The sequence below is a fragment of the Epinephelus lanceolatus genome, chromosome 11 (genome assembly GCF_041903045.1).
Source record: "Epinephelus lanceolatus isolate andai-2023 chromosome 11, ASM4190304v1, whole genome shotgun sequence".
In the NCBI taxonomy this organism is placed as follows: Eukaryota; Metazoa; Chordata; class Actinopteri; order Perciformes; family Serranidae; genus Epinephelus; species Epinephelus lanceolatus.
This window is the reverse complement of record NC_135744.1, coordinates 38,336,977-38,362,449: the sequence shown is the minus strand read 5'-3', so window position 1 is coordinate 38,362,449 and position 25,473 is coordinate 38,336,977. Positions and strand designations below refer to the sequence as shown.

At 40.0% G+C, this 25,473-nt stretch overlaps 5 protein-coding genes across 5 annotated transcripts; all 5 read left to right on the top strand.

Annotated features, from left to right (window-relative positions):
* Positions 1-785: 785 nt before the first annotated feature.
* Positions 786-3,316, top strand: LOC144464734 (tripartite motif-containing protein 16-like). The gene has a single exon (XM_078172616.1). It carries the CDS (start codon positions 1,070-1,072, stop codon positions 2,741-2,743), a length of 1,674 nt encoding a protein of 557 aa, XP_078028742.1. The 5' UTR covers positions 786-1,069; the 3' UTR covers positions 2,744-3,316.
* A 3,245-nt stretch (positions 3,317-6,561) lies between these two features.
* LOC144464731 (tripartite motif-containing protein 16-like) lies at positions 6,562-9,550 on the top strand. Its single transcript, XM_078172609.1, has one exon. It carries the CDS (start codon positions 6,611-6,613, stop codon positions 8,282-8,284), a length of 1,674 nt encoding a protein of 557 aa, XP_078028735.1. The 5' UTR covers positions 6,562-6,610; the 3' UTR covers positions 8,285-9,550.
* Positions 9,551-11,317: 1,767 nt separating this feature from the next.
* Positions 11,318-13,995, top strand: LOC144464730 (tripartite motif-containing protein 16-like). The gene has a single exon (XM_078172608.1). The coding sequence runs from the start codon at positions 11,389-11,391 to the stop codon at positions 13,060-13,062; it is 1,674 nt and encodes a 557-aa protein (XP_078028734.1). The 5' UTR covers positions 11,318-11,388; the 3' UTR covers positions 13,063-13,995.
* Positions 13,996-15,779: 1,784 nt separating this feature from the next.
* LOC144464729 (E3 ubiquitin/ISG15 ligase TRIM25-like) lies at positions 15,780-18,099 on the top strand. The gene has a single exon (XM_078172607.1). The coding sequence runs from the start codon at positions 15,841-15,843 to the stop codon at positions 17,512-17,514; it is 1,674 nt and encodes a 557-aa protein (XP_078028733.1). The 5' UTR covers positions 15,780-15,840; the 3' UTR covers positions 17,515-18,099.
* A 4,902-nt stretch (positions 18,100-23,001) lies between these two features.
* On the top strand, positions 23,002-25,451 carry LOC117269525 (tripartite motif-containing protein 16-like). The gene has a single exon (XM_078172615.1). It carries the CDS (start codon positions 23,108-23,110, stop codon positions 24,779-24,781), a length of 1,674 nt encoding a protein of 557 aa, XP_078028741.1. The 5' UTR covers positions 23,002-23,107; the 3' UTR covers positions 24,782-25,451.
* Positions 25,452-25,473: the final 22 nt, after the last annotated feature.

Sequence of the window (25,473 nt, the reverse complement as noted above, 5' to 3'; positions counted from 1 at the left end):
GCGCTTGATGGTTTTTGCGACTCCACTTGGGGACACATTTAAAGTTTTTGCAATTTTCCGGACTGACTGACCTTCATTTCTTAAAGTAATGATGGCCACTGGTTTTTCTTTAGTTAGCTGATTGGTTCTTGCCATAATATGAATTTTAACAGTTGTCCAATAGGGCTGTCGGCTGTGTATTAACCTGACTTCTGCACAACACAACTGATGGTCCCAACCCCATTGATAAAGCAAGAAATTCCACTAATTAACCCTGATAAGGCACACCTGTGAAGTGGAAACCATTTCAGGTGACTACCTCTTGAAGCTCATGGAGAGAATGCCAAGAGTGTGCAAAGCAGTAATCAGAGCAAAGGGTGGCTATTTTGAAGAAACTAGAATATAAAACATGTTTTCAGTTATTTCACCTTTTTTTGTTAAGTACATAACTCCACATGTGTTCATTCATAGTTTTGATGCCTTCAGTGAGAATCTACAATGTAAGTAGTCATGAAAATAAAGAAAACGCATTGAATGAGAAGGTGTGTCCAAACTTTTGGCCTGTACTGTATATATATATATATATACATATGAATACAAGAAATAGTTCATTTTAGTTATATGATATATTCATTATCTTAACAGTGTGTCATTGTTTACTTCTTAGTACCACATAACAGTAGTAATGGATGATAAAGTGGTAGTAGTAGTAGTGATGGTATATTCTGTTGGGAACACTTGTCTCCAGAGCAAATATTCCATTTTTATTTTACAGTTAGGAGAAAGGCAGACATCTCTCCAGCTGCTCCTCTTCCTGGAATGACACAAAACTTTATGACTCCACCCAGACTTTATTTACTGGCTAGTCAGGCTCCTCCTGCTCAAAGTCATTCAGCTCAGACATTAGTTGTTCCCTCCCCTTTCACAGATCTGCCAGTTAGAAGATGGGTGTAAACACCATGTGATCAAATGTAAGAGCTGAAAGCCAATACACTGCAGATCAGTGAATAAACATCAGGGACATGAGCTGAGCTTTTATCTGGAAACAGAGAGTGAAACTTACTGACATTCACTGTCGTCTAGAGGAGAAATGGCACAGCAAGTGTTTTTGGATCGAGAAAAACTGAGCTGTTCAATCTGTCTGGATCTACTGAAGGATCCGGTGACTATTCCCTGTGGACACAGCTACTGCATGAGCTGTATTGACGACTGCTGGGATGAGGAGAATGAGAAGAAGAAAGCACACAGCTGCCCTCAGTGCAGGCAGAGCTTCACACCGAGGCCTGTCCTGGTGAAAAACACCATGTTAGCAGAGTTAGTGGAGGAACTGAAGAAAGTTGGACTTCATGCTGTTTCACCTGATCAGTCCTTTGCAGGACCCGAAGACGTGGCCTGTGATTTCTGCTCTGAGATAAAGGTAAAAGCCTTCAAGTCCTGTCTGGTGTGTATGACCTCTTACTGTGAGCAACACCTGCAGCCTCACTACAATGTAGCTCTGTTAAAGAAACACAAGCTGGTTGAAGCCACTTCAAAGCTGGAGAAGAACATCTGCTCTCGCCACGACGAGGTGATGAAGATCTTCTGCCGCACTGATCAGCAGTGTATCTGTTATCTCTGCCTCATGGATGATCATAAAGGCCATGACACAGTCTCTGCTGCAGCAGAGAGGGCTGAGAGGCAGACGGAGCTCGGGGTGAGTCGCCAAAGAATCCAACAGAGAGTCCAGGACAGAGAAAAAGATGTCAAGGTGCTTCAGCAGAGGGTGGAGACTATCAATCTCTCTGCTGATGAAGCTGTGAGGGACAGTGAGAAGATCTTCACTGATTTGATCTGTCTCATTGAGAAAAGGAGCTCTGAGGTGAAGCAGCAGATCAGATCCCAGCAGAAAACTCAAGTGAGTCGAGCTAAAGAGCTCGAGGAGAAGCTGCAGCAGGAGATCACTGAGCTGCAGAGGAAAGACACTGAGCTGGAGAAACTCTCACGCACAGAGGATCACCTGCATTTCCTAAACAACTACCCCTCACTCTCACGTCTGAGTGGGTCTGAAGACGTACCCAGCATGGATATCAGTCCTCTGTGCTCTTTTAAGGATGTGACAGCAGCAGTGTCAAAGGCCAGAGATAAACTGCAGGCTGTTCTGAGTGAGGAGTGGACAAAGATCTCACTGGCAGTGACTGAAGTGGATGTTTTACTGCCTCAAGCAGAGCCCAGAACCAAAGCTGAATTTATGAGATATTCACATCAAATCACACTGGATCCAAATACAGCACACAGGCGTTTGTCACTGAGTGACAGAAACAGAAAAGTAAAATCAATGGCAGTAGAACAGTTCTTCTTGGATCACCCAGACAGATTTGATGAAAGGTGGCAGGTCCTGAGTGGAGAGGGTCTGACTGGACGTTGTTACTGGGAGGTGAAGTGGAGCGGGAATGTTTCTATAGCAGTTGCATACAAGGATATTAGCAGAACAGGGACTCTGTATGAATGTAGATTTGGTTGTAACAAGAAGTCTTGGTCATTAAAATATAACAGTGATAGTTATACATTCAGACATAACAACATTGTTACTTCCATCTCAGGCCCTCAGTCCTCCACAATAGGAGTGTATCTGGATCACAGGGCAGGTACTCTGTCTTACTACAGCGTCTCTGAAACCATGACTCTCCTCCACAGAGTCCAGACCACGTTCACTCAGCCTCTCTATGCTGGATTTTGGCTTTCATATCCTGTTGGAAGCACTGCTGAGTTGTGTGAGCTCAAGTAGACAGGAGTTTAAAGAGTGATTTATCTCTGTACAGTAAATGTTGAGGTGTGTTTGCACTTCAGAGATCATAGTGTGTGGGACTGTGATGTTTTTTTTTTTGGATTTTATGTTGTTTTGTTTGTGTCACAGACGTTCAGTGAAATTTCTTTTTTAATTTGCCAGATGGGGATTAAAATGTCTTTATTGTTGAAATGTAATTCTTATATTAACTTGTATATATATTTTCATTATATACTATGCATGAAAAATATTTTGAATGCCTTATACAGTTTTAAGATGATTTCACTTCAGCTGTACTATATCTTCATGAACACAATTCGTATAATTTAAAGTTTATTTTTTTAGTGCTCTTCATACTGCATACTCCACTGTTGTAATGATATGACAATATTGCAATACTTTTTTTTGTAGCCAAAGAAAAACTGGTTTAAATTTAACTGCAATCTCTTGAAAAAATAGTTTGCTAATCATATTTTTAAGAGTTATTTAAAGTGTCTTTGAGTGATAACATTTTAGAAAACCTTTATGAAATGTCAGTGTTCAAAATAACCCGAATAAATAAATAAAAGTTGACTTGCAGTATATTGTAGTCATTTGTTTCTTTCCAATCAATTTTTTTTTTTAAAGATACTTTGATAACAGACAAACACACAAGGAGAAAAACTCCACTTTATGATGGTGATGTTAAAATTCACCACCAAAAGCACAATTACACAATGATTTTAGGTTTGTAAAATGTTGACTCCTCTGCAAAGGAAAACATTACAGCATATTATTTCAGCAGAATGTGTTACTTTCAGATTTATTACACAGCTTTTGAACATTCCACAACAATCATGCAGGAATAAAATGGGAATTATTCAAAGCTTTACAGGCTTCGCCAGTCACACTGTAGGAATAACTGGGCTTCACGTCGTCTCGAAAGCACTCGAAATGTGAGGTAATATTTTTTGAAATCATCACCTACTGACAACAGACCATGTGTTGACTTGATGCTGATGATGGTGGGAGAAGAAAATCACTCAATAAACAAAAAGGAAAGAAAAAAGAAATATAAACTATCGTTCCCCGTGCACTGACTTAACTTGAAATATTACAGCTAAAACTGACGGGAATATCAATATTATCCATATTATTGAGTCTACTCCACATTCCATAATCATCCCTTCATCTCTTATCCCTTCTGTCATGTCCTCCTTGGACAGTCCAGATCAAAAACATCAGTGCCTTCCATCAAGTCAACAAAAATTCGAGAAAGTAAAAGATGTTTGTAACACAGACGTTGTTACACCAGTATTTTAGACACAAGCTCAGAGCTACATAGTGAAACAGCTTTACACACGTCTTCAGGGTGCTGTGAGGTTCACAGGCTGGCAAATACATCAGTGGTTACACTGTTATCATGTCAAAACTGGTTTAATTCTGAATGTAACCTTCAGAAAAATAGTTTGCCAATCATCGTTTTAAGAATAAGTTCACATGTATTTACAGGGTGACATATTTAGATAATATTATGAAAAGTTAATGTTCAGAATCCCACAAAAAATAAATGAATAGTCAATTTCTCTAAATGTAACATCAAATCTCTATTCTTTAAAAAACATCACATTCACAAAATGCTCTGTGTTCTTCCTTTCGCTGTTTGAGTATCACAAAAATCATTCATTTCCTTCTAAATTTCTCTAATCAGTCAGTTTTTTTTAAGATATTTTGGTAACAAACACACAGGCAGATTAATGAAGACAATCAATAAGCTCAACTTTACAAACAACAGATCAAGTGTTGATTTAATGCTGCTGGTGAGAAGGAAATAAAATCACTCATTCACTATCCCTATTTGCTAGATGGGGATCGAACTCTGTTTTTTGTTAACATGTGATTAATGGTGTATTTTCTAAACACTGACATGGTACACTGTGCATGGGAAATATTGTATATATGTAAAATGTCTGCTGAAAAATAAGTTTTATGCTCTACTTAATATCAAATTTGGTTATCATATAAATGGTCTTAATTATGTTATTAAAAAATACAAAATGAATAAAGGAGTCATGTATGTAAAATGTATGAATGGAACTGGATTTTTGAGCATCTGCTGAATAAATGTGATATAAAGTTTAAAAAGTAAGTAGTTTTAGCACCATGTCTCTGTGAACATGGCTGTGTGATTTAATGTTTAATCTGACTTTATAATGACAAAAACTCTGTGTGTGTATGTGTGTCTGTGGGTGTGTGTGTTCCACATTTTTCTCCTCACTGACTTGGTCAGTCCATGTGAAATTTGGCACAGTGGTAGAGGGTCATGGGAGGATGCCAATGAAGCAATATTTCATCAATTGGCCAAAGGGGGGCGCTATAGCAACCAATTGAAATTGCAAACTTTGGATGGGCATATCTCATGCCCCGTATGTCATAGAGACATTAAACTTTGCACATAGATGCCTCTCCTCATGAGGAACAAATTTACCTCAAGAACCCATAACTTCCGCTTATATAGATTTTCCGCCATTTTGAATTTTTTGAAAAACACTTCAAATGGATCTCTTCCTAGGAAGTTTGAGCAATCTGCATGAAACTGGGTGAACATAATCTAGGGACCAATATCTAAAGTTCCCTCTTGGCAAAAGTTGGAAAACTTACTAAAACTGAGCTTCTATAAGGCAATGAATATTGCGGAGGGCGTGGCTCATCACATAAAGGTGTATAACATCTCAAGGGTTTCACCCATCACCACACAACTTTGTAGGCATATGACCACACATAATCTGAGGGGACCCCTCCATTATTGACCCCATCAAACAAAATGGGGGCGCTAGAGAACTCATTTCTTATCTAGGCCTAACCGCCATATGGATTTTTACTAAACTTGGTAGATATGTAGAACAGGACGCCTCAAGGTGACTGGAGAAATGCTTAAAAATGGCTGAAATGCGACCAATCGCTGTGGCTCCCCCTGTGGCCCAATGTTTGTTTGTTTTTCTCATTTTTGTTATGACTAAGTCATGGTATGGTATGCTGCACATAATCACAGAAACTGTCAGTCAGTCATTCTACCAGTGCGCCCCACTTTTAAGTCAATACAACATATAAACACTTTAACTATCTGCCTTTCAATGTGCTACCTCAACTACTAATACACAGTTTCAGCCCACTAACTATCCCACTATTGGCGATGATACTACTGTACTTTCAATAAAGTAATCATACTATTAAATTTACAAAAACTCTGTCTGAATACATTGCTCTTCTTAATGGGTTCAGTTGACTATTTAATCTGCAATTTCCTATGACCTGTATCCCAAACACACACCATGTGAAACTGTATGTGTGCAACTGTGCACTCAATGGGTATGGACTAATCAATATATATATATATGAATACAAAAAATAGTTCATTTTAGTTATATGATATATCCATTAACTTAACTGTGCATCATTGTTTAATTCTTAGTACCACATAACAGTAGTAATGGATGATAAAGTGGTAGTAGTCGTGATGGTATATTCTGTTGGGAACACTTGTCTCCAGAGCAAATATTCCATTTTTATTTTACAGTTAGGAGAAAGGCAGACATCTCTCCAGCTGCTTCTCTTCCTGGAATGACACACAACTTTATGACTCCTACCAGACTTTATTTACTGGCTAGTCAGGCTCCTCCTGCTCAAAGTCATTCAGCTCAGACCTTAGTTGTTCCCTCCCCTTTCACAGATCTGCCAGTTAGAAGATGGGTGTAAACACCATGTGATCAAATGTAAGAGCTGAAAGCCAATACACTGCAGATCAGTGAATAAACATCAAGGAAATGAGCTGAGCTTTTATCTGGAAACAGAGAGTGACACTGACATTCACTATCATCTAGAGGAGAAATGGCGCAGCAAGTGTTTTTGGATCGAGAAAAACTGAGCTGTTCAATCTGTCTGGATCTACTGAAGGATCCAGTGACTATTCCCTGTGGACACAGCTACTGCATGAGCTGTATTAAAGACTGCTGGGATGAGGAGAATGAGAAGAAGAAAGCACACAGCTGCCCTCAGTGCAGGCAGAGCTTCACACCGAGGCCTGACCTGGTGAAAAACACCATGGTAGCAGAGTTAATGGAGGAACTGAAGAAAGTTGGACTTCATGCTGTTTCACCTGATCAGTCTTCTGCAGGACCTGAAGACGTGGCCTGTGATTTCTGCTCTGGGATAAAGGTAAAAGCCTTCAAGTCCTGTCTGGTGTGTATGGCCTCTTACTGTGAGCAACACCTGCAGCCTCACTACAATGTAGCTCTGTTAAAGAAACACAAGCTGGTTGAAGCCACTTCAAAGCTGGAGGAGAACATCTGCTCTCACCACGACGAGATGATGAAGATCTTCTGCCGCACTGATCAGCAGTGTATCTGTTATCTCTGCCTCATGGATGATCATAAAGGCCATGACACAGTCTCTGCTGCAGCAGAGAGGGCTGAGAGACAGACGGAGCTCGGGGTGAGTCGCCAAAGAATCCAACAGAGAGTCCAGGACAGAGAAAAAGATGTCAAGGTGCTTCAGCAGAGGGTGGAGACTATCAATCTCTCTGCTGATGAAGCTGTGAGGGACAGTGAGAAGATCTTCACTGATTTGATCTGTCTCATTGAGAAAAGGAGCTCTGAGGTGAAGCAGCAGATCAGATCCCAGCAGAAAACTCAAGTGAGTCGAGCTAAAGAGCTCGAGGAGAAGCTGCAGCAGGAGATCACTGAGCTGCAGAGGAAAGACACTGAGCTGGAGAAACTCTCACGCACAGAGGATCACCTGCATTTCCTCAACAACTACCCCTCACTGTCACATCTGAGTGAGTCTGCAGACTTACCCAGCATTGATACCGGTCCTCTGTGCTCTTTTGAGGATGTGACAGCAGCGGTGTCAGAGGCCAGAGATAAACTGCAGGCTGTTCTGAGTGAGGAGTGGACAAAGATCTCACTGGCAGTGAGTGAAGTGGATGTTTTACTGCCTCAAGCAGAGCCTAGAACCAGAGCTGAATTTATGAGATATTCACATCAAATCACACTGGATCCAAATACAGCACACATATATTTGTCACTGAGTCACAGTAACAGAAAAGCATCATTAATAGCAGTAGACCAGTTATATTCAGATCACCCAGACAGATTTGTTGAAAGATGGCAGGTCCTGAGTGGAGAGGGTCTGACTGGACGTTGTTACTGGGAGGTGAAGTGGAGCGGGAAGGTCAATATAGCAGTTGCATACAAAGATATTAGCAGAACAGGGACCAGAGATGAATGTGGATTTGGAAATAACAACAAATCTTGGGCATTAAAATGTAACAATGGTAGTTTTGAATTCAGACACAACAATATTTCCAATTCCATCTCAGGCCCTCAGTCCTCCACAATAGGAGTGTATCTGGATCACAGGGCAGGTACTCTGTCTTACTACAGCGTCTCTGAAACCATGACTCTCCTCCACAGAGTCCAGACCACGTTCACTCAGCCTCTCTATGCTGGATTTTGGTTTACACAAAGTCCTGGAGGCACTGCTGAGTTGTGTGAGCTCAAGTAGACTGAGGGATTCATGTCTTTACAGTAAATGCTGAGGTGTGTCTGCACTGCAGACTGTGATGTGTGTTCTTGGACTTGTTTTGTATTGTTGTTTTGTTTGTGTCAATCAAATGAAATGGTGAAATGCAACAGAAATACTTTCCCCTTGATATAGGGGTTAAACAATCTTGATTGCTTCAATTCAAGTCTAATGTTATATTTACTCAACAATTTTTAATGCACTATGCATGGAAAATATTGCATATGCACAATGAATGCATTATAAAGTAAAAAAAAGAAGACTTTTAGGTTTAGTTTAGTTTGGTTATTTAAGCTGTAATTGTTTTCTCATTAGTACTTCACATACTGCTGTGTATATTGCATACGGTGCTGCTGTTGTACTGATACTGCAAAATCACATTACTTTTTTATTACTTTTTTTTTTTCAATTCACCCAAAAAGCACTTGTACTAGAAAAGTGGTAAAGTTATAACTCTAACCTTCTGAAGAATACTTCACTAACATTTTAAGAAAACATACTGATATAGCAAGCTCACATTACTTCTTCTTTAATGTACCCAAACAGTACATTCAAAACTGGTTTAATTCTGAATGTAACCTTCAGAAAAATAGTTTACCAATCATCCTTTTAAGAATAAATTCACATGTATTTACAGGGAAACAATTTGTAGGTAATATTATGAAAAGTTAATGTTCAGAATCCCACAAAAAATAAATAAATAGTCAGTTTCTCTAAATGTAACATCAAATCTCTATTCTTTAAAAAACATCACATTCACAAAATGCTCTGTGTTCTTCCTTTCATTGTTTGAGTATCACAAAAATCATTCATTTCCTTCTAAATTTCTCTAATCAGTCAGTTTTTTTAAGATATTTTGGTAACAAACACACAGGCAGATTAATGAAGACAATCACTAAGCTCAACTTTACAAACAACAGATCATGTGTTGATTTAATGCTGCTGGTGAGAAGGAAATAAAATCACTCATTCACTAGCCCTATTTGCTAGATGGGGATCGAACTCTGTTTTTTGTTAACATGTGATTAATGGTGTATTTTCTAAACACTGACATGGTATACTGTGCATGGGAAATATTGTATATATGTAAAATGTCTGCTGAAAAATAAGTTTTATGCTCTACTTAATATCAAATTTGGTTATCATATAAATGGTCTTAACTGTGTTATTAAACAATTACAAAATGAATAAAGGAGTCATGTATGTAAAATGTATGAATGGAACTGGATTTTTGAGCATCTGCCGAATAAATGTGATATAAAGTTTAAAAAGTAAGTAGTTTTAGCACCATGTCTCTGTGAACATGACTGTGTGATTTAATGTTTAATCTGACTATATAATGACGAAAACTCTGTGTGTGTGTGTGTGTGTGTGTGTGTGTGCGTGTGTGTGTGTGTGTGTGTCTGTCTGTTCCACGTTTTTCTCCTCACTGACTTGGTCAGTCCATGTGAAATTTGGCACAGTGGTAGAGGGTCATGGGAGGATGCCAATGAAGCAATATTTCATCAATTGGTCAAAGGGGGGCGCTATAGCAACCAACTGAAATTGCAAATTTTGAATGGGCATATCTCATGCCCCGTATGTCGTAGAGACATTAAACTTTGCACAGAGATGCCTCTCCTCATGAGGAACAAATTTACCTCAAGAACCCATAACTTCCGCTTATATAGATTTTCCGCCATTTTGAATTTTTTTGAAAAACACTTCAAATCGATCTCTTCCTAGGAAGTTTGAGTGATCTGCATGAAACTGGGTGAACATAATCTAGGGACCAATATCTAAAGTTCCCTCTTGGCAAAAGTAGGAAAACTTAGTAAAACTGAGCTTCTATAAGGCAATGAATATTGCGGAGGGCGTGGCTCATCACATAAAGGTGTATAACATCTCAAGGGTTTCACCCATCACCACGCAACTTTGTAGGCATATGACCACACATAATCTGAGGGGACCCCTCCATTATTGACCTCATCAAACAAAATGGGGGCACTAGAGAGCTCATTTCTTATCTAGGCCTAACCGCCATATGGATTTTTACTGAACTTGGTAGATATGTAGAACAGGACGCCTCAAGGTGACTGGAGAAATGTAACTGTAATTGGCAACTGGGTGGCGCTATAACAACAGAAAAATGCTTAAAAATGGCTCAAATGCGACCGATCGCTGTGGCTCCCCCTGTGGCCCAATGTTGTTGTTTTTTTGTTCTAATTTTTGGTATGACTAAGTCATGGTATGGTATGCTGTACATATTAACGGAAACTGTCAGTGTGTCATTCTGTCAGTCAGTCATTCTACCAGTGCGCCCCATATAAACACTTTAACTATCTGCCTTTCAACGTGCTACCTCAACTGCTAATGTACAGTTTCAGCCCACTAACTATCCCACTATTGGCGATGATACTACTGTACTTTCAATATAGCAATCGTACTATCAAATTCACAAAAACTCTGTCTGAACACATTGCTCTTCTTAATGGGTTCAGTTGACTATTTAATCTGCAATTTCCTATGACCTGTATCCCAAACACACACCATGTGAAACTGTATGTGTGCAACTGTGCACTCAATGGGTATGGACTAATCAATATATATATATATGAATACAAGAAATAGTTCATTTTAGTTATATGATATATCCATTAACTTAACTGTGCATCATTGTTTAATTCTTAGTACCACATAACAGTAGTAATGGATGATAAAGTAGTAGTAGTAGTGATGGTATATTCTGTTGGGAACGCTTGTCTCCAGAGCAAATATTCCATTTTTATTTTACAGTTAGGAGAAGGGCAGACATCTCTCCAGCTGCTCCTCTTCCTGGAATGACAAACAACTTTATGACTCCTACCAGACGTTATTTACTGGCTAGTCAGGCTCCTCCTGCTCAAAGTCATTCAGCTCAGACATTAGTTGTTCCCTCCCCTTTCACAGATCTGCCAGTTAGAAGATGGGTGTAAACACCATGTGATCAAATATAAGAGCTGAAAGCCAATACACTGCAGATCAGTGAATAAACATCAAGGAAATGAGCTGAGCTTTTATCTGGAAACAGAGAGTGACACTGACATTCACTGTCGTCTAGAGGAGAAATGGCGCAGCAAGTGTTTTTGGATCGAGAAAAACTGAGCTGTTCAATCTGTCTGGATCTTCTGAAGGATCCAGTGACTATTCCCTGTGGACACAGCTACTGCATGAGCTGTATTAAAGACTGCTGGGATGAGGAGAATGAAAGGAAGAAAGCACACAGCTGCCCTCAGTGCAGGCAGAGCTTCACACCGAGGCCTGACCTGGTGAAAAACACCATGTTAGCAGAGTTAGTGGAGGAACTGAAGAAAGTTGGACTTCATGCTGTTTCACCTGATCAGTCTTCTGCAGGACCTGAAGACGTGGCCTGTGATTTCTGCTCTGGGATAAAGGTAAAAGCCTTCAAGTCCTGTCTGGTGTGTATGACCTCTTACTGTGAGCAACACCTGCAGCCTCACTATAATATAGCTCCGTTAAAGAAACACAAGCTGGTTGAATCCACTTCAAAGCTGGAGGAGAACATCTGCTCTCGCCACGACGAGGTGATGAAGATCTTCTGCCGCACTGATCAGCAGTGTATCTGTTATCTCTGCCTCATGGATGATCATAAAGGCCATGACACAGTCTCTGCTGCAGCAGAGAGGGCTGAGAGACAGACGGAGCTCGGGGTGAGTCGCCAAAGAATCCAACAGAGAGTCCAGGACAGAGAAAAAGATGTCAAGGTGCTTCAGCAGAGGGTGGAGGCTATCAATCTCTCTGCTGATGAAGCTGTGAAGGACAGTGAGAAGATCTTCACTGATTTGATCTGTCTCATTGAGAAAAGGAGCTCTGAGGTGAAGCAGCAGATCAGATCCCAGCAGAAAACTCAAGTGAGTCGAGCTAAAGAGCTCGAGGAGAAGCTGCAGCAGGAGATCACTGAGCTGCAGAGGAAAGACACTGAGCTGGAGAAGCTCTCACGCACAGAGGATCACCTGCATTTCCTCAACAACTACCCCTCACTGTCACGTCTGAGTGAGTCTCAAGACTTACCCAGCATTAAAATCGGTACTCAGTGCTCTTTTAAGGATGTGACAGCAGCGGTGTCAACGGCCAGAGATAAACTGCAGGCTGTTCTGAGTGATGAGTGGACAAAGATCTCACTGGCAGTGACTGAAGTGGATGTTTCACTGCCTCAAGCAGAGCCCAGAACCAGAGCTGAATTTATGAGATATTCTTGTCAAATCACACTGGATCCAAATACAGCACACAGGCGTTTGTCACTGAGTGACAGTAACAGAAAAGTAAAATTAATAGCAGTAGACCAGTTGTATTTGGATCACCCAGACAGATTTGATGAAAGGTGGCAGGTCCTGAGTAGAGAGGGTCTGACTGGACGTTGTTACTGGGAGGTGAAGTGGAGCGGGACAGTTCATATAGCAGTTGCATACAAAGATATTGGCAGAACAGGGACCAAAGATGAATGTGGATTTGGAAATAGCAACAAATCTTGGATATTAAAATGTTACAGAGCTAGTTATAAATTCAAACATAACAACATTGTTACTTCCATCTCAGGCCCTCAGTCCTCCACAATAGGAGTGTATCTGGATCACAGGGCAGGTACTCTGTCTTACTACAGTGTCTCTGAAACCATGACTCTCCTCCACAGAGTCCAGACCACATTCACTCAGCCTCTCTATGCTGGATTTTGGCTTCCAAGCAGTGCTGGAGACACTGCTGAGTTGTGTGAGCTCAAGTAGACAGGAGGAGTTTAAAGAGTGATTTATCTCTGTACAGTAAATGTTGAGGTGTGTTTGCACTTCAGAGATCATAGTGTGTGGGACTGTGATGTTTTTTCTTGGATATTTTGCTGTTTGGTTTGTGTCACAGATGTTCAACGAAATTTCTTTTTTAATTTGCCAGATAGGGATTAAAATGTCTTTATTGTTGAAATGTAATTCTTATATTTTCCAAACATTACCATTGTATACTGTACATGAAAAAATATTGTGAATGCTGTATATAGTTTTGGGAAGATATCACTTTAGCTCTCTCTTTTGAAGAATAAATTCACATGTATTAACAGGGTAAAAAATTTTAGGTAATATTATGAAAAGTTAATGTTCAGAATCCCACAAAAATAAATAAATAGTCAATTTCTCTAAATGTAACATCAAATCTCTATTCTTTAAAAAACATCACATTCACAAAATGCTCTGTGTTCTTCCTTTCACTGTTTGAGTATCACAAAAATCATTCATTTCCTTCTAAATTTCTCTAATCAGTCAGTTTTTTTAAGATATTTTGGTAACAAACACACAGGCAGATTAATGAAGACAATCACTAAGCTCAACTTTACAGACAACAGATCAAGTGTTGATTTAATGCTGCTGGTGAGAAGGAAATAAAATCACTCATTCACTAGCCCTATTTGCTAGATGGGGATCGAACTCTGTTTTTTGTTAACATGTGATTAATGGTGTATTTTCTAAACACTGACATGGTACACTGTGCATGGGAAATATTGTATATATGTAAAATGTCTGCTGAAAAATAAGTTTTATGCTCTACTTAATATCAAATTTGGTTATCATATAAATGGTCTTAATTAGCCTATGTTATTTAAAAAATACAAAATGAATAAAGGAGTCATGTATGTAAAATGTAGAAATGGAACTGGATTTTTGAGCATCTGCCGAATAAATGTGATATAAAGTTTAAAAAGTAAATAGTTTTAGCACCATGTCTCTATGAACATGACTGTGTGATTTAATGTTTAATCTGACTATATAATGACGAAAACTCTGTGTGTGAGTGTGTGTGTGTGTGTGTGTGTGTGTGTGTGTGTGTGTGTGGGTGGGTGTGTCTGTTCCACGTTTTTCTCCTCACTGACTTGGTCAATCCATGTGAAATTTGGCACAGTGGTAGAGGATCATGGGAGGATGCAAATGAAACAATATTACATCAATTGGCCAAAGGGGGGCGCTATAGCAACCGATTGATATTGCAAACTTTGAATGGGCATATCTCATGCCCCGTATGTCGTAGAGACATTAAACTTTGCACAGAGATGCCTCTCCTCATGAGGAACAAATTTACCTCAAGAACCCATAACTTCCGCTTATATAGATTTTCCACCATTTTGAATTTTTTTGAAAAACACTTCAAATGGATCTCTTCCTAGGAAGTTTGAGCGGTCAGCATGAAACTGGGTGAACATAATCTAGGGACCAATATCTAAAGTTCCCTCTTGGCAAAAGTTGGAAAACTTACTAAAACTGAGCTTCTATAAGGCAATGAATATTGCGGAGGGAGTGGCTCATCACATAAAGGTGTATAACATCTCAAGGGTTTCACCCATCACCACACAACTTTGTAGGCATATGACCACACATAATCTGAGGGGACCCCTCCATTATTGACCCCATCAAACAAAATGGGGACACTAGAGAGCTCATATCTTATCTAGGCCTAACTGCCATATTGATTTTTACTGAACTTTGTAGATATGTAGAACAGGGTGGCGCTATAACAACAGAAAAATGCTTAAAAATGGCTCAAATGCGACCGATCGCTGTGGCTCCCCCTGTGGCCCAATGTTGTTGTTTTTTTGTTCTAATTTTTGGTATGACTAAGTCATGGTATGGTATGCTGTACATAATCACGGAAACTGTCAGTGTGTCATTCTGTCAGTCAGTCATTCTACCAGTGCGCCCCACTTTTAAGTCAATACAACATATAAACACTTTAACTATCTGCCTTTCAACGTGCTACCTCAACTACTAATGTACAGTTTCAGCCCACTAACTATCCCACTATTGGCGATGATACTACTGTACTTTCAATAAAGTAATCATACTATCAAATTCACAAAAACTCTGTCTGAACACATTGCTCTTCTTAATGGGTTCAGTTGACTATTTAATCTGCAATTTCCTATGACCTGTATCCCAAACACACACCATGTGAAACTGTACGTGGGCAACTGTGCACTCAATAGGTATGGACTAGTCTATATATATATATATATATATATATACATATGAATACAAGAAATAGTTCATTTTAGTTATATGATATATTCATTATCTTAACAGTGTGTCATTGTTTACTTCTTAGTACCACATAACAGTAGTAATGGATGATAAAGTGGTAGTAGTAGTAGTGATGGTATATTCTGTTGGGAACACTTGTCTCCAGAGCAAATATTCCATTTTTATTTTACAGTTAGGAGAAAGGCAGACATCTCTCCAGCTGCTCCTCTTCCTGGAATGACACAAAACTTTATGACTCCTACCAGACTTTATTTACTGGCTAGTCAGGCTCCTCCTGCTCAAAGTCATTCAGCTCAGACATTAGTTGTTCCCTCCCCTTTCACAGATCTGCCAGTTAGAAGATGGGTGTAAACACCATGTGATCAAATGTAAGAGCTGAAAGCCAATACACTGCAGATCAGTGAATAAACATCAAGGAAATGAGCTGAGCTTTTATCTGGAAACAGAGAGTGACACTGACATTCACTATCATCTAGAGGAGAAATGGCGCAGCAAGTGTTTTTGGATCGAGAAAAACTGAGCTGTTCAATCTGTCTGGATCTACTGAAGGATCCAGTGACTATTCCCTGTGGACACAGCTACTGCATGAGCTGTATTAAAGACTGCTGGGATGAGGAGAATGAGAAGAAGAAAGCACACAGCTGCCCTCAGTGCAGGCAGAGCTTCACACCGAGGCCTGACCTGGTGAAAAACACCATGGTAGCAGAGTTAATGGAGGAACTGAAGAAAGTTGGACTTCATGCTGTTTCACCTGATCAGTCTTCTGCAGGACCTGAAGACGTGGCCTGTGATTTCTGCTCTGGGATAAAGGTAAAAGCCTTCAAGTCCTGTCTGGTGTGTATGACCTCTTACTGTGAGCAACACCTGCAGCCTCACTACAATGTAGCTCTGTTAAAGAAACACAAGCTGGTTGAAGCCACTTCAAAGCTGGAGGAGAACATCTGCTCTCACCACGACGAGATGATGAAGATCTTCTGCCGCACTGATCAGCAGTGTATCTGTTATCTCTGCCTCATGGATGATCATAAAGGCCATGACACAGTCTCTGCTGCAGCAGAGAGGGCTGAGAGGCAGACGGAGCTCGGGGTGAGTCGCCAAAGAATCCAACAGAGAGTCCAGGACAGAGAAAAAGATGTCAAGGTGCTTCAGCAGAGGGTGGAGACTATCAATCTCTCTGCTGATGAAGCTGGGAAGGACAGTCAGAAGATCTTCACTGATTTGATCTGTCTCATTGAGAAAAGGAGCTCTGAGGTGAAGCAGCAGATCAGATCCCAGCAGAAAACTCAAGTGAGTCGAGCTAAAGAGCTCGAGGAGAAGCTGCAGCAGGAGATCACTGAGCTGCAGAGGAAAGACACTGAGCTGGAGAAGCTCTCACACACAGAGGATCACCTGCATTTCCTAAACAACTACTCCTCACTGTCACCTCTGAGTGAGTCTCAAGACTTACCCAGCATTGATATCAGTCCTCTGTGCTCTTTTAAGGATGTGACAGCAGCGGTGTCAGAGGCCAGAGATAAACTGCCGGCTGTTCTGAGTGAGGAGTGGACAAAGATCTCACTGGCAGTGACTGAAGTGGATGTTTCACTGCCTCAAGCAGAGCCCAGAACCAGAGCTGAATTTATGAGATATTCACATCAAATCACACTGGATCCAAATACAGCACACAGGCGTTTGTCATTGAGTGGCAGGAACAGAAAAGCAACATTGATGGCAGCAGACCAGATATATTCCGATCACCTAGACAGATTTGTTGAAAGGTGGCAGGTCCTGAGTGGAGAGGGTCTGACTGGACGTTGTTACTGGGAGGTGAAGTGGCTTGGGAGAGTTAATATAGCAGTTGCATATAAAGATATTAGCAGAACAGGGACCAGAGATGAATGTGGATTTGGATATAATGACAAGTCTTGGTCATTAGAATGTTACAGGGGAAGCTATAAATTCAGACATAACAACATTGCTACTTCCATCTCAGGCCCTCAGTCCTCCACAATAGGAGTGTATCTGGATCACAGGGCAGGTACTCTGTCTTACTACAGCGTCTCTGAAACCATGACTCTCCTCCACAGAGTCCAGACCACGTTCACTCAGCCTCTCTATGCTGGATTTTGGCTTCCAAGCAGTGCTGGAGACACTGCTGAGTTGTGTGAGCTCAAGTAGACAAGAGTTCAAAGAGTGATTTATCTCTGTACAGTAAATGTTGAGGTGTGTTTGCACGTCAGACATCATAGTGTGTGGGACTGTGATGTTTTTTCTTCGATTTTATGCTGTTTCGTTTGTGTCACAGACGTTCAATGAAATTTCTTTTTTAATTTGCCAGATGGGGATTAAAATGTCTTTATTGTTGAAATGTAATTCTTATATTTACCTTATATAACATTTTCATTATATAGTGTGCATGGAAAAATATTGTGAATGCTGTATATAGTTTTGAGAAGAGTTCACTTTAGCTGTACCATATCCTCATGAACACAATTTGTATGTTTTAAAGTTTATTTTTTAGTGCTCTTCATACTGCAATCTGTACTGCATACTGCACTGTTGTAATGATATGACATAATTGCAATACTTTTTTTGTAGCCAAAAAGAAAAACTGGTTTTAATATAATTGCAATCTCTTGAAAAAATAGTTTGCTAATCATATTTTTAAGAGTTATTTAAAGTGTCTTTGAGTGATAACATTTTAGAAAACCTTTATGAAATGTCAGTGTTCAAAATAACCCAAATAAATAAATAAATAAATAAATAAATAAATAAAAGTTGACTTGTAATGTATTGTAGTCATTTGTTCTTTCCAATCAATATTTTTTTAAAGATACTTTGATAACAGACAAACACACGAGGAGAAAAACTCCACTTTATGATAGTGATGTTAAAATGCACCACCAAAAGCACAATCACACAATGATTTTAAGTTTGTAAAAGGAAAACATTACAGCATATGACTTCAGCAGAATGTGTTACTTTCAGATTTATTACACAACTTTTGAACATTCCACAACAATCATGCAGGAATAAAATGGGAATTATACAAAGCTTTACAGGCTTCGCCAGTCACACTGTAGGAATAACTGGGCTTCACGCTGCCTCGAAAACACTCGAAATGTGAGGTAATATTTTTTGAAATCATCACCTACTGACAACAGACCATGTGTTGACTTGATGCTGATGATGGTGGGAGAAGAAAATCACTCAATAAACAAAAAGGAAAGAAAAAAGAAATATAAACTATCATTCCCCGTGCACTGACTTAACTTGAAATATTACAGCTAAAACTGACGGGAATATCAATATTATCCATATTATTGAGTCTACTCCACATTCCATAATCATCCCTTCATCTCTTATCCCTTCTGTCATGTCCTCCTTGGACAGTCCAGATCAAAAACGTCAGTGCCTTCCATCAAGTCAGCAAAATTCGAGACAGGAAAAGAATTTTGTAACACAGACGTTGTTACACCAGTATTTTAGACACAAGCTCAGAGCTACATAGTGAAACAGCTTTACACAGATCTTCAGGGTGCTGTGAGGTTCACAGGCTGGCAAATACATCAGTGGTTACACTGTTATCATGTCAAAACTGGTTTAATTCTGAATGTAACCTTCAGAAAAATAGTATGCCAATCATCTTCTGAAGAATAAATTCACATGTATTTACAGGGTGACATATTTAGGTAATATTATGAAAAGTTAATGTTCAGAATCCCACAAAAAATAAATAAATAGTCAGTTTGTCTAAATGTAACATCAAATCTCTATTCTTTAAAAAACATCACATTCACAAATGCTCTGTGTTCTTCCTTTCATTGTTTGAGTATCACAAAAATCATTCATTTCCTTCTAAATTTCTCTAATCAGTCAGTTTTTTTTTTAAAGATATTTTGGTAACAAACACACAGGCAGATTAATGAAGACAATCAATAAGCTCAACTTTACAAACAACAGATCATGTGTTGATTTAATGCTGCTGGTGAGAAGGAAATAAAATCACTCATTCACTAGCCCTATTTGCTAGATGGGGATCAAACTCTGTTTTTTGTTAACATGTGATTAATGGTGTATTTTCTAAACACTGACATGGTACACTGTGCATGGGAAATATTGTATATATGTAAAATGTCTGCTGAAAAATAAGTTTTATGCTCTACTTAATATCAAATTTGGTTATCATATAAATGGTCTTAATTAGCCTATGTTATTTAAAAAATACAAAATGAATAAAGGAGTCATGTATGTAAAATGTATGAATGGAACTGGATTTTTGAGCTTCTGCCGAATAAATGTGATATAAAGTTTAAAAAGTAAGTAGTTTTAGCACCATGTCTCTATGAACATGACTGTGTGATTTATTGTTTAATCTGACTTTATAATGACAAAAACTCTGTGTGTGTGTGTGTGTGTGTGTGTGTGTGTGTGTGTGTGTGGGTGGGTGTGTCTGTTCCACGTTTTTCTCCTCACTGACTTGGTCAGTCCATGTGAAATTTGGCACAGTGGTAGAGGGTCATGGGAGGATGCCAATGAAGCAATATTACATCAATTGGCCAAAGGGGGCGCTATAGCAACCGATTGATATTGCAAACTTTGAATGGGCATATCTCATGCCCCGTATGTCGTAGAGACATGAAACTTTGCACAGAGATGCCTCTCCTCATGAGGAACAAATTTACCTCAAGAACCCATAACTTCCGCTTATATAGATTTTCTGCCATTTTGAATTTTTTGAAAAACACTTCAAATGGATCTCTTCCTAGGAAGTTTGAGCAATCTGCATGAAACTGGGTGAACATAATCTAGGGACCAATATCTAAAGTTCCCTCTTGGCAAAAGTTGGAAAACTTACTAAAACTGAGCTTCTATAAGGCAATGAATATTGCGGAGGGCGTGGCTTATCACATAAAGGTGTATAACATCTCAAGGGTTTCACCCATCACCACGCAACTTTGTAGGCATATGACCACACATAATCTGAGGGGACCCCTCCATTATTGACCCCATCAAACAAAATAGGGGCGCTAGAGAGCTCATTTCTTATCTAGGCCTAACCGCCATATTGATTTTTACTGAACTTGGTAGATATGTAGAACAGGACGCCTCAAGGTGACTGGAGAAATGTAACTCTAATTGGCAACTGGGTGGCGCTATAACAACAGAAAAATGCTTAAAAATGGCTAAAATGCGACCGATCACTGTGGCTCCCCCTGTGGACCAATGTTTGTTTGTTTTTCTCATTTTTGGTATGACTAAGTCATGGTATGGTATGCTGTACATAATCACAGAAACTGTCAGTCAGTCATTCTACCAGTGCGCCCCACTTTTAAGTCAATACAATATATGAACACTTTAACTATCTGCTTTTCAACGTGCTACCTCAACTACTAATACACAGTTTCAGCCCACTAACTATCCCACTATTGGCGATGGTACTACTGTACTTTCAATAAAGCAATCATACTATCAAATTCACATAAACTCTGTCTGAATACATTGCTCTTCTTAATGGGTTCAGTTGACTATTTAATCTGCAATTTCCTATGACCTGTATCCCAAACACACACCATGTGAAACTGTACGTGGGCAACTGTGCACTCAATGGGTATGGACTAGTCAATATATATATATATATACAGTACAGGCCAAAAGTTTGGACACACCTTCTCATTCAATGCGTTTTCTTTATTTTCATGACTATTTACATTGTAGATTCTCACTGAAGGCATCAAAACTATGAATGAACACATGTGGAGTTATGTACTTAACAAAAAAAGGTGAAATAACTGAAAACATGTTTTATATTCTAGTTTCTTCAAAATAGCCACCCTTTGCTCTGATTACTGCTTTGCACACTCTTGGCATTCTCTCCATGAGCTTCAAGAGGTAGTCACCTGAAATGGTTTCCACTTCACAGGTGTGCCTTATCAGGGTTAATTAGTGGAATTTCTTGCTTTATCAATGGGGTGGGGACCATCAGTTGTGTTGTGCAGAAGTCAGGTTAATACACAGCCGACAGCCCTATTGGACAACTGTTAAAATTCATATTATGGCAAGAACCAATCAGCTAACTAAAGAAAAACGAGTGGCCATCATTACTTTAAGAAATGAAGGTCAGTCAGTCCGGAAAATTGCAAAAACTTTAAATGTGTCCCCAAGTGGAGTCGCAAAAACCATCAAGCGCTACAACGAAACTGGCACACATGAGGACCGACCCAGGAAAGGAAGACCAAGAGTCACCTCTGCTTCTGAGCATAAGTTCATCCGAGTCACCAGCCTCAGAAATCGCAAGTTAACAGCAGCTCAGATCAGAGACCAGATGAATGCCACACAGAGTTCTAGCAGCAGACCCATCTCTAGAACAACTGTTAAGAGGAGACTGCGCCAATCAGGCCTTCATGGTCAAATAGCTGCTAGGAAACCACTGCTAAGGAGAGGCAACAAGCAGAAGAGATTTGTTTGGGCCAAGAAACACAAGGAATGGACATTAGACCAGTGGAAATCTGTGCTTTGGTCTGATGAGTCCAAATTTGAGATCTTTGGTTCCAACCGCCGTGTCTTTGTGAGACGCAGAAAAGGTGAACGGATGGATTCCACATGCCTGGTTCCCACTGTGAAGCATGGAGGAGGAGGTGTGATGGTGTGGGGGTGTTTTGCTGGTGACACTGTTGGGGATTTATTCAAAATTGAAGGCACACTGAACCAGCATGGCCACCACAGCATCCTGCAGTGACATGCCATCCCATCCGGTTTGCGTTTAGTTGGACGATCATTTATTTTTCAACAGGAAAATGACCCCAAACACACCTCCAGGCTGTGTAAGGGCTATTTGACCAAGAAGGAGAGTGATGGAGTGCTGCGGCAGATGACCTGGCCTCCACAGTCACCGGACCTGAACCCAATCGAGATGGTTTGGGGTGAGCTGGACCGCAGAGTGAAGGCAAAGGGGCCAACAAGTGCTAAACACCTCTGGGAACTCCTTCAAGACTGTTGGAAAACCATTTCAGGTGACTACCTCTTGAAGCTCATGGAGAGAATGCCAAGAGTGTGCAAAGCAGTAATCAGAGCAAAGGGTGGCTATTTTGAAGAAACTAGAATATAAAACATGTTTTCAGTTATTTCACCTTTTTTTGTTAAGTACATAACTCCACATGTGTTCATTCATAGTTTTGATGCCTTCAGTGAGAATCTACAATGTAAATAGTCATGAAAATAAAGAAAACGCATTGAATGAGAAGGTGTGTCCAAACTTTTGGCCTGTACTGTATATATGAATACAAGAAATAGTTCATTTTAGTTATATGATATATCCATTAACTTAACTGTGTATCAATGTTTACTTCTTAGTACCACATACCAGTAGTAATAAATGATAAAATAGTAGTCGTGATGGTATATTCTGTTGGGAACACTTGTCTCCAGAGCAAATATTCCATTTTTATTTTACAGTTAGGAGAAAGGCAGACATCTCTCCAGCTGCTTCTCTTCCTGGAATGACACACAACTTTATGACTCCACCCAGACTTTATTTACTGGCTAGTCAGGCTCCTCCTGCTCAAAGTCTAGTCAGTGCAGACATTAGTTGTTCCCTCCCCTTTCACAGATCTGCCAGTTAGAAGATGGGTGTAAACACCATGTGATCAAATGTAAGAGCTGAAAGCCAATACACTGCAGATCAGTGAATAAACATCAAGGAAATGAGCTGAGCCTTCATCTGGAAACAGAGAGTGAAACTAACTGACATTCACTGTCGTCTAGAGGAGAAATGGCGCAGCAAGTGTTTTTGGATCGAGAAAACCTGAGCTGTTCAATCTGTCTGGATCTACTGAAGGATCCAGTGACTATTCCCTGTGGACACAGCTACTGCATGAGCTGTATTAAAGAATGCTGGGATGAGGAGAATGAGAAAAAGAAAGCACACAGCTGCCCTCAGTGCAGGCAGAGCTTCACACTGAGGCCTGACCTGGTGAAAAACACCATGTTAGCAGAGTTAATGGAGAAACTGAAGAAAGTTGGACTTCATGCTGTTTCACCTGATCAGTCCTCTGCAGGATCTGAAGACGTGGCCTGTGATTTCTGCTCTGGGATAAAGGTAAAAGCCTTCAAGTCCTGTCTGGTGTGTATGGCCTCTTACTGTGAGCAACACCTGCAGCCTCACTACAATGTAGCTCTGTTAAAGAAACACAAGCTGGTTGAAGCCACTTCAAAGCTGGAGGAGAACATCTGCTCTCACCACGACGAGATGATGAAGATCTTCTGCCGCACTGATCAGCAGTGTATCTGTTATCTCTGCCTCATGGATGATCATAAAGGCCATGACACAGTCTCTGCTGCAGCAGAGAGGGCTGAGAGGCAGACAGAGCTCGGGGTGAGTCGCCAAAGAATCCAACAGAGAGTCCAGGACAGAGAAAAAGATGTCAAGGTGCTTCAGCAGAGGGTGGAGACTATCAATCTCTCTGCTGATAAAGCTGTGAAGGACAGTGAGAAGATCTTCACTGATTTGATCCGTCTCATTGAGAAAAGGAGCTCTGAGGTGAAGCAGCAGATCAGATCCCAGCAGAAAACTCAAGTGAGTCGAGCTAAAGAGCTCGAGGAGAAGCTGCAGCAGGAGATCACTGAGCTGCAGAGGAAAGACACTGAGCTGGAGAAGCTCTCACGCACAGAGGATCACCTGCATTTCCTAAACAACTACCCCTCACTGTCACGTCTGAGTGGGTCTGCAGACTTACCCAGCATTGATACCGGTCCTCTGTGCTCTTTTAAGGATGTGACAGCAGCAGTGTCAAAGGCCAGAGATAAACTGCAGGCTGTTCTGAGTGAGGAGTGGACAAAGATCTCACTGGCAGTGACTGAAGTGGATGTTTCACTGCCTCAAGCAGAGCCCAGAACTAGAGCTGAATTTATGAGATGTTCACATCAAATCACACTGGATCCAGATACAGCACACAGGCGTTTGTCGTTGAGTGACAGAAACAGAAAAGCAACATTGATGGCAATAGACCAGATATATTCAGATCACCCAGACAGATTTGTTAAATGGTGGCAGATCCTGAGTAGAGAGGGTCTGACTGGACGTTGTTACTGGGAGGTGAAGTGGAGCGGGGACGTTTCTATTGCAATTGCATACAGGGACATTGGCAGAACAGGGACCAAAGATGAATGTGGATTTGGATATAATGACAAATCCTGGTCATTAGAATATAACAGAGCAAGTTATACATTCAGACATAACAACATTGTTACTTCCATCTCAGGCCCTCAGTCCTCCACAATAGGAGTGTATCTGGATCACAGGGCAGGTACTCTGTCTTACTACAGCATCTCTGAAACCATGACTCTCCTCCACAGAGTCCAGACCACGTTCACTCAGCCTCTCTATGCTGGATTTTGGCTTCCAAGCAGTGCTGGAGACACTGCTGAGTTGTGTGAGCTCAAGTAGACAAGAGTTCAAAGAGTGATTTATCTCTGTACAGTAAATGTTGAGGTGTGTTTGCACGTCAGACATCATAGTGTGTGGGACTGTGATGTTTTTTCTTCGATTTTATGCTGTTTCGTTTGTGTCACAGACGTTCAATGAAATTTCTTTTTTAATTTGCCAGATGGGGATTAAAATGTCTTTATTGTTGAAATGTAATTCTTATATTTACCTTATATAACATTTTCATTATATAGTGTGCATGGAAAAATATTGTGAATGCTGTATATAGTTTTGAGAAGAGTTCACTTTAGCTGTACCATATCCTCATGAACACAATTTGTATGTTTTAAAGTTTATTTTTTAGTGCTCTTCATACTGCAATCTGTACTGCATACTGCACTGTTGTAATGATATGACATAATTGCAATACTTTTTTTGTAGCCAAAAAGAAAAACTGGTTTTAATATAATTGCAATCTCTTGAAAAAATAGTTTGCTAATCATATTTTTAAGAGTTATTTAAAGTGTCTTTGAGTGATAACATTTTAGAAAACCTTTATGAAATGTCAGTGTTCAAAATAACCCAAATAAATAAATAAATAAAAGTTGACTTGTAATGTATTGTAGTCATTTGTTCCTTCCAATCAATATTTTTTTTAAAGATACTTTGATAACAGACAAACACACGAGGAGAAAAACTCCACTTTATGATGG